Genomic DNA, 8,688 nt, shown 5'->3' with positions numbered 1-8,688 from the left:
GGGGGGGCGGTACGTGGGCGCAAAGACGTGCACCCCCCCCCCGCAGTGCTCGCCAGGCTGAGTCTGGTGCCAGAGCCAGACCCACCCTCCCTCGGGGTTTTTCTTCTTCACTGCCTTCAGCGCCTTGGGCGCGGTGGCTCCCCTCCCGGCAGGGACTGCACTGCGCCGCCTCTGCCCAGTCTCTGGGGCAGCTGAAGAGGACGGCGCCTCTGCTGGAAGGCTCGGCAGACAGGGCTGCCCCGCACCCTTGGGAGGGCCCGGGGGCCAGAAGTGCGGGTCGTCTGCGGCGCCGGAGGCCCTGGATCTGGGGGGGGGGGGTCCCCGGTCGCTGGAGGGAAGACCCGAACCTGCTACTGGGGTGGGGATCCTGGCGCGGCAGCCCTGAAGGCCCCCGCCTCTTCCAGTCCCTCTGTCGCGGCGCCTGGAACCTCGGTCCTTCGTAGCGGAAGCCTAGGCCTGGGTGGGTTTACTCGGAAGAAAGCCACACGGTGGTGTCCACGGGGCCCCCTTGCCCTCCGACGCGCGCGGGACGGGGCTGAAGTCGAGTTCTCTCGAAGAGTCCCCGGGGAGATGGGTCTTCTTCAATGCTCCCTCTAAGCTGTGGGGTCTTGTGAGCAAAAATTCTACTTCCTGAGCTACCGGCATTTAAGTTGTGAGCAAACGATTTGGCTGTTGCATAAATTAGTTTGCTCTGGAGCCATCCTTCCTGAGTTAAGACAAAAATAGACAAAAATGTGTGAGCCGGAGGCTAGAAAACTGTGAGCTAGCTCACACTAACTCAGCTTAGAGGGAATACTTCTTCAGGGAAAGTGTGGGTTGTTTTGGCGGGGGTGGAGAGCCACGGCCCTCCAGCGCGGTCAGATCTGTTGAGAAGCCGGGGACTCCTGCACGGCCCACGCGGTAGACCTGTGGGTGGTTTGCGGGTGTCACTCTTGGCCGGCGCCCAGCTTGAAACAAAACCCGGAGTCACTCCGGAGCCGAAAATAGATCGCGATCTGGGCATGGGGTTCCGAGGTTACTGTTTTCTAAAGGTGGGGGGGAGGGAGGTCATGACCCCCCCCCAGATGTCTAGGGCGCACTTCAGGCCGGAGAGGCCCGGGTTTTCTGCTCCCCCCTCCCCTCGCCTGCTGGGGGGGGGGGAGGGAGGCTCTAGCAGCCTGCAGGATTGCCGGCCGAGCTTGCCTCCGTGCCGTCCGGCCAGGCGGGCTGACCCTTTCCGTCCCTACAGGATATCTTGAGCTCTCGATAGGAGTAAATCTGGTCTCAGAAGCTGCTAGAGTGTTTTCCTGGCCGCCCGGGGGCCGGCTCTTCCCCGGGAGTCGTGCACGCTGCTGATTATTTTATCGACATCCTCAATACAGACAAATTCAGGAAACACTCGGCTTCTGATAGCCTGGATCCGTTTTTCTGATATTGTTCATTTCCTCTGTGCGGGACGGGGCTTTATGACAGCTAAAATAACTCGTTGCTTCCTTAAAAAAGAAAAGCCAAGCCAAGCCGGCCTGTTTTCACCAGAATTGCTAAAGCCTGACGCGCGCCAGCAAAACAGATTCTCGAATAACAATGTGGCCCTATTTTCAAAGGCGGCGGCGACTGGACAACAAACGCGCAAGAGCCTCCCGCCGGTCTCTCTGGGCCTGCTCGCCCGAATCCTTCGCCTGCAGGGGCTCGACGGCCAGCCCCCGAGTGGCGCCGATCCCGCACGGGTTTACTTGGAAGTAAATCTGGAAGGCCCTGGCTTAGGAGCGCGCTAGACCGGTGGGTCTTTCCTTCGGAGGTCCGATTGCCCCGGACTACGCCAAGGGAAACGGATCTGGGGGCTCGCGTGGCCACCGCGCGTGTCAATTTCCCTAATGTAAATTTTCCTGGGCGTCCAGTCCTGTGGAAATGACCGCCTTGGGAAGGGTAGTTTAGGATCCTGCTGTCGGAAGGACGGCGGCCTACCAAGCAGCCTGAAGCAGGGCTGTTTGTGTGAGGGAGGGTGCGGGGACGATCCCACTGCTCGGAAGCCGTTTTGATTCAGCAGAAAAGAATAAGAGCAAGAAGGCAGAGCAAGAAGTCCCTTTCTCACAATGCAAGAACTCGTGGGTCCTCCATGAAATTAATGAGCGGAAGGCTTGGAGGAAGCGCCTCTTCACTCAAAGAGTTGATTAGCAGGTGGGATTCACTTCTAGAGAGCAGTGACTCATGAGAGTCCCCACCCTGCCACAAATTGTGTTGTTCTTGAAGGCACTACGGGACTCTCTCGCTCTTTTCTGCTGCTACAGGCAGACTAACACGGCTACCCCCATCTTGATCTCGTTTTAATTCAGGTTATTCCCACGCGGGGACAAGCGCCTGCTCCATTTTGCGGGCTTCCCAGAGTCCTGGTCCGGGCTGTTGCTGGCCGGAGATGGCCCCTCAGGCTGTTCCCGTGAGCACATTTTGTGTGTCCTCGTGAAGCCCGCTGTCAATCGCCCCCCCAAAAAAGTTTAGAATTCTTGTTCCCTTTTACAACTGCCCGAGGGGGGGGGCGGTTTGGGGAAACTGACGTGGAGAGCAGCCGACTTACATTCTAAACCAGCGTGGACCGCTCCCTGCACTACCCTTGAGCTTTATCGCTCTCACGCAGAAGCCACCACATCTGCCCAATCCAAAGGTTCCCAGTGCGGCAGCAAAATAACGTCGTCGTCCGAGACAAATCCTTGCACTCCGGGCCTTTTCCTGTGCCTCCTCTTGAGCATTTCCTGCACTCTCTTGTCTTTGGGCCACAGCCCTGGGTGGACGTGGAAGCCGCTTGCATGGAAACGAGTCTTCCCGGGGAACACGTTCAAAGATCAGAGGCAGGTTATTTGATCTAGGGCAGAAGCGAGAGCGCGACTCTGGACCGGGCCCAGCCACCCTCCGGGGAATGCGCACTGGATAGACCTATTTGTGTGGGATGTTCAGCCGCCTTGAACCACAAAGGATAGGCAGGGCAGAAGTATCTGGTATCTAAATATTAGGAGATGCGCATAAATCGGTGGAGACTTGAGACCTAATCAAGAAACCGGCTGAGCCCAAGGGATCGGATACTTCCAGGGTCGTGTGAGGGAGGGGTCACAGAGAGGGTGCAGGATGACAGTACTGAACATTCTGCATTTATTGACTTCGTTCATATCCCGCCTTCCTCCCGAATGGGACACGGAGAGGGTGCAGGACGACAGTTCTGAACATTTTGCATTTATTGACTTCCTTCATATCCCGCCTTCCTCCCGAATGGGAATCAAAGCGGCTGACAGCTTTCTCCCCGCCTCCCTTATATCGTCACAACAACCCTGTGAGGTAGGTGAGGCTCAGAGTCCAAAGTCAGCCAGCCAGCCAACTTCCGTGGCAGAACAGGAATTCGAACCTGGGTCTCCCAGATACGACACTCTCCACCGGTAGACCACAGCGGGGGGCCCTGCTACTACGAAAAATCATCACAGCCCCCAGGGTAAACCCCACCGATTTCTACAGCGTTTGCTTTCTCCTCAGGGAATGGCACCGAAATCCCGTTTCAACTCTTGGCCCTTCCGGTAGCTGAAGGAGGGCCTTTAGGACTGCGGGGGAAGATCCCCTCCCGTCCATTGTGGCTGCCGTCTTTAGCTCCCAGTGATCCAACACTTGGAGGCGGCAAGTTCCGCTGGAGATCTTCACTTTGGAGTAACGGCTTGGCTAGGTTGGACGCGGTCAGTCACACGAAATAATCCACGTTCAGGGCACTTTCCAGCTGGGTTTTATTTCTGTGAACTGGCAAAATCCAGTTGGAAAGTGCACTGAAAGTGGATTATTTTGTGTGTGTGACCGCAGTCATTCCTTTCACACAAGTTGGGCAATGCGTTTTCAATGCACTGTAGCAACCGTTTGCGGCTGGGTTTTCCTGCGTGAAAGCGGCGAAGGTGTATAGGATCAAGGGTGTCATTTTGACTGGGGAAACGTCCCGTTTTGCAGATATATAAAGACAATAAATGGAGTTTAGAAAGCGCGCCAGATAAGATTTGATAGCGCACCTACATTGAGTTTGGCGTTTTCCCAGGGAAATCAAACGCAACGAAAAAGACGCTGAATAATCGTGTGTCCGCGAAGGAAGCTGGCCTGGCAAAGCCTTGGGTGCCCCTTCCCGCCCTCCCTTGGGAAGAACTCCAAATATACAAGCGTTTATCACTGGGGGGCTGGAGGCGGTCTCAGACTAGGATAAACGCAATGCAAGTAAAGCTGGTGAAAGCGATTCAGAAGAGTGCGGCGGAATTGCAATTTATTTCCATTTCTCTAAAACATGTCTACACACCGTCTGTCCCAACATTTCTAGACAACGTGTAGGTAATAATATCCCGGCCTTTACGTGGGCTCACTGTTGCTCAACTACTCTCCGGAGCGGGGTGGGGGGTGGGGGATCCTTCTTTGGAAGGAAGACCTTATCTGCTCCTCCTTGTTGGGTCCACAGACGCGCCTGAGGAGGCTGGGGGCCGGATTAAAGAAGGGGCAGACTGTTTTTTGGGAACCTCTCTAACTTCGTGGCACAGAGACACTTGCCAAAGGACCACAGGTGGTGGACGGAGACTCCACCGCCCCGCTTTCTCGGGGTTCGTCCAGTGAAACCCACGGGCATTTGCAGAAGGTTCCGGATGGGCCAAAACGAAGGATTTTTGTCTGCCCCCCAAATGAGCCCCCCTCTGCCTCAAAGACGGGATAGAGGGCCGGTGGTTTCGGGGGCGAACAGTTTGTGGAAGAGATCTGTCTGTCAAAAGACGAGCGACTACTGTGCATCTCTGCCAGTGCCAAGGCAGCATGTTACGGCTGGAATACCTTTTGGCTTGTCCTACTCCCCTCCCGCATGTTATCTTCACAACAACCCTGCGGGGCAGAGGCTTTCCCAAGGCCACCCAGCCGCCGGCTTCCGGGGCTTGAACTCGGCTCTCCGGATCCCTCGGGTGATCCTCTGACCACTGCGCCGGAGTGTCATGGTGGGCCCGGGCGGTTGCCCAAATGCCCCACGTGGGAAGCTGCTGGGCGGGGCTGGATGACCGGGGGTCTGAGTCCGGCGCTGCCGCCCGGGTTGGCTTGCAGGGGAGGCCCCGAGAGAGCCGGGTGGGAGAGCCTTTGCGCGCGCTCTGAGCGAGAGAGACCCACACAGGAAACACATTGACGGAAGCCTTGCCATAGCCCGTCGCCGGGTGGCTTTAACTGTCCTCTGCGCGGCTGATGCACAAATCCGAGGGGCCCGAGCTGCTCGCGTGGAGAGGGGAGGGTCCGGCTTTAGTGGCACGGGGAGCCTTCCCAAGGCAGCGTCGGAAGCCTCCCGAGAGAGACGGGGCGCGCGGCTCCTCCCTCTGCCTCGGGAAGCGAGCGTTAGGGCCGGATCCACGGGCGCATCGAGTCGACTGTGTGCGGCGTGCAAAGCGTCACGTTGCCTTCAAGCTCTCGGCGCGATCCTGGGCAGAGTTGTGCGCGTGTGTGGGAAGGGCCGTCAAGTCGCGGCCGATGTTTGGAAACCCGGCGGGTTTTCAAGGCGAGGGATGTTCAGAGGTGGTTCGCCATCGCCTGCCGCAGCGGAGCAATCCTCGACTTAGCTGAGGAGATCGGGCGAGGCTGGCCAGTATCAAGCCTGGCGAGTACCAAGCGAATGCCAAGGGGTTTAGATCGAATAAAGGCTGCCTAGGATGGCACCTTGGTCCTGCCCCGCCCTCTCCGCCTAACCCACCTCCTAGGGTTGTTGTGAGGGGGTTCCTAGCAATTCCTCGCAGGGAAGGATGAGAATGGGGGAGAAAATCAAAATAAAATCTGATAGGGTCCAACCCGATTCTACTTGCTGCGTATTTAGGTATCTGTCGTGAGCCGTCTTGGGCTTACTGTGTGGAGAAGGGCGGCGTGCAAATATTTTAAGAAATAAATAGCTTAATGTTTTGTTGTAAAGGCTATTTTGGTATCCTAGGAGGGAATTTAAAAAGGGATGGCCTAACAGAGAGGGCTGGTTTTCTTTATGGAAGTGTAAAGTATAGCGGGTTTGACTTTAGGCACCTATACTTAGATCTCATCTACAGAACTGATCCAGGCCCCCACAGAATCTTTACTCGGCTGCCGAGGCCTCTCGAAGTGGGGACAGGGTGTGTGTGTGTGTGTGTGTGTGAATCCTTTTCAATGGCATAAGGGGGCAAGGAATGGTGGTCCTTTCGGGTAGTGGGGTCTTGGGCGTGTCTGGGCGCGCGAAGCGAGCGGCGCCCAGAGCTGCCGGCGGGTGGCCTGAAAGTCGCCCCCGAGCGTTCCTCGGGATTTCAGGCTTGTGATTTGGCGCCTCGGGCTGGCTGGGCGCTGTAGAGTGGTCTCAGCCCAGGAGAGAGGAGAAAACCGTCACTGTTCAAGGAAAGATTTACAGTGCAGTCCTATGCAGAGTTACTCTAGCCAGGGATCCCCAACGTGGCGTCCGCCAAGTGGGGCCAGGTGGGGATTTTCCCCACCCAGGCTTCTGATTGATTATTGGAGATTCGTTTGGCTGTGCAGAGTTAGTTTTTTTTTTAAATGTCGGCTTTCCCTCTAAGCGGAGTTAATGTGAGCTAGCTCACAGGTTTTTTAAGCCTCTGGCTCACACCTTTTTGTCTTAGTTCAGGAAAGATGGCTCCAGAACAAACTAATTTATGCAGCAGCCAAATTCCTCGCTCAAAGCTTTAACGCTAGTAGCTCACAAAGTAGAATATTTGCTCACAAGACTCCACAGCTTACAGGCAGCCTTGTTTCCAACAGGATTTTGCCAATTCACACGTAAATATCCAGTTGGAAAGTGCACTGAAACTGATTCAGCTTTTTAGCCTCCGGCTCACACGTTTCCGGCTCACGTTTTTGCCTTAGGTGAGGAAGGGATGGCTCCAGAGCAAACTCATTGATGCAGCAACCAACTCGCTCGCTCACAACTTTAATGCCAGGAGCTCACAAAGTAGAATTTTGGCCCTGGAGACTCCACACAGTTTACAGGGAGCTTTGGCTGCCACGCCACAGCACCAGGGTCTGCACCGGGTTAGTGAAGCTAAGCTGTGGCCCGGCTCGTTTTGTGGCTGGCTCCGCCTCCCGCGGCCACCGTTTCGTGGCAGCCATTTTCATTGCTGCGCCCCCACCCCACACCAATGGTGTGTCGGAACCCGGTAGGTGCCCCGGGGTTTTCCTCCTCTGTGGCCCGCGGCAATGTTCCCGAGAGCCACCGAAGGCATTCGTGACCCTCTGGCCTCCCCAGACCTCGCTTTACTAGAGTGCCTCCTGTAGCCAGGTCTTGGTTTGATGCACACAGATTGTACAATTAATCAGTTATGATTAGACCACCAGAAATATTCCTAACGGGCCGCCAGCTCTGCTCCCCCCCCCCCCCCCCCACCCCCCCCCCCCGCCCCCCCCCTCCCCCCCCCCCCCCCCCCCCGCCAGCCCTTCGGGACAGGAAGGCTTCGGTCACGCACGCTAAATAACCCACTTTCAGATTGGATTTTACTGTGTGAACTGGCAGAATCCGGTTGGGAAGTGCACTGAAAGTGGATTATTTCGTGTGCGTGTGTGACCGCAGCCTGCGAGAGAGCCAAGGGCCCGGGTTTTTCAAGACTTATCTATGAATGAAACAGGGGTGTCGAATCCGGGGGACAATCGATCAGGGTTCTTTTTTTGGGGGGGGAGGCCTCCTAGAATCTTTCAAAGGAAATAAATGCGTGAGAGTTTACTTTTGCTTAGATACTATAAATTGTGCGGATGAGATATAAAGGGGAGCTCTTTATGGTCCCTAGCCATTCCGGATTTGAGCGTGACTGAGGCCCCTTCAGTATGACAACTGTTTACTTCATCCATTTAAATGGAGGGGGGGGGCTTGGTCCACCCAGATTAAAAAGAGCTCCCCTTTATATCTCATCCGCACAATTTATAGTATCTGATTTTATTGTAATTTAATTAACTGTTTACATTTTTTTCCTTTTGCCTGTTGAACAATGATGTACACCGCCCTGCTCCTTCTGGGGGAAGGCGGATGATGATGAGGATGTCTCCACCGCCCTATTTAAGCCGGAGCATCCCCATCAAGTTGTTTCATTCGGGAGGGGGACTCCCCCGGATTCAGTGGGATGCGTGGAGAGGCCTGCCCTCCTGGGTGTGGGGTGCACCGTGCTCTGTCCTGAAAGCTGCAAAGGTCCCCCCTCCCACCCCCCGCGCTGACCATCCGCCGCCGGCCGGTTTCTCCCGCAGGGAAGCCGCTGCTGTGGAGCCCCTTCCTGCCGCGGCCGCTGCACAAGCGCAAGGGCGGCCAGGTGCGCTTCTCCAACGACCAGACCATCGAGCTGGAGAAGAAGTTCGAGACGCAGAAGTACCTCTCCCCGCCCGAGCGGAAGCGCCTGGCCAAGATGCTGCAGCTCAGCGAGAGGCAGGTGAGAGAGAGACTGCTGTGGAGCCCCTTCCTGCCGCGGCCGCTGCACAAGCGCAAGGGCGGCCAGGTGCGCTTCTCCAACGACCAGACCATCGAGCTGGAGAAGAAGTTCGAGACGCAGAAGTACCTCTCCCCGCCCGAGCGGAAGCGCCTGGCCAAGATGCTGCAGCTCAGCGAGAGGCAGGTGAGAGAGAGACCCCCCCCCCACCCCGCGGGAGGGAGGGAGGGAGGGAGGGAGGCTCGGGCGGCGGCCCCCCCCTCCTCCGGCCCCAAGCCGGTGCCCGGGCCAGGTGCGAAGGGCT

At 56.8% G+C, this 8,688-nt stretch overlaps 1 protein-coding gene across 1 annotated transcript in view; it reads left to right on the top strand.

Annotated features, from left to right (window-relative positions):
• Positions 1 to 8,688, top strand: part of HHEX (hematopoietically expressed homeobox) — a 14,443-nt gene that overhangs the window by 500 nt on the left and 5,255 nt on the right. Inside the window, exon 2 of the mRNA XM_015406641.1 lies at positions 8,209 to 8,453. Within this exon, the coding sequence (XP_015262127.1) occupies positions 8,209 to 8,453 (245 nt within the window). The remainder of the gene's footprint in view (positions 1 to 8,208; positions 8,454 to 8,688) is intronic.

This window comes from Gekko japonicus, unplaced genomic scaffold (assembly GCF_001447785.1).
Source record: "Gekko japonicus isolate JY-2015 unplaced genomic scaffold, Gekko_japonicus_V1.1 scaffold165, whole genome shotgun sequence".
Classification (NCBI taxonomy): domain Eukaryota; kingdom Metazoa; phylum Chordata; class Lepidosauria; order Squamata; family Gekkonidae; genus Gekko; species Gekko japonicus.
The sequence above is the reverse complement of the archived record's forward strand: the minus strand, read 5'-3'. Positions and strand labels throughout refer to the sequence as shown.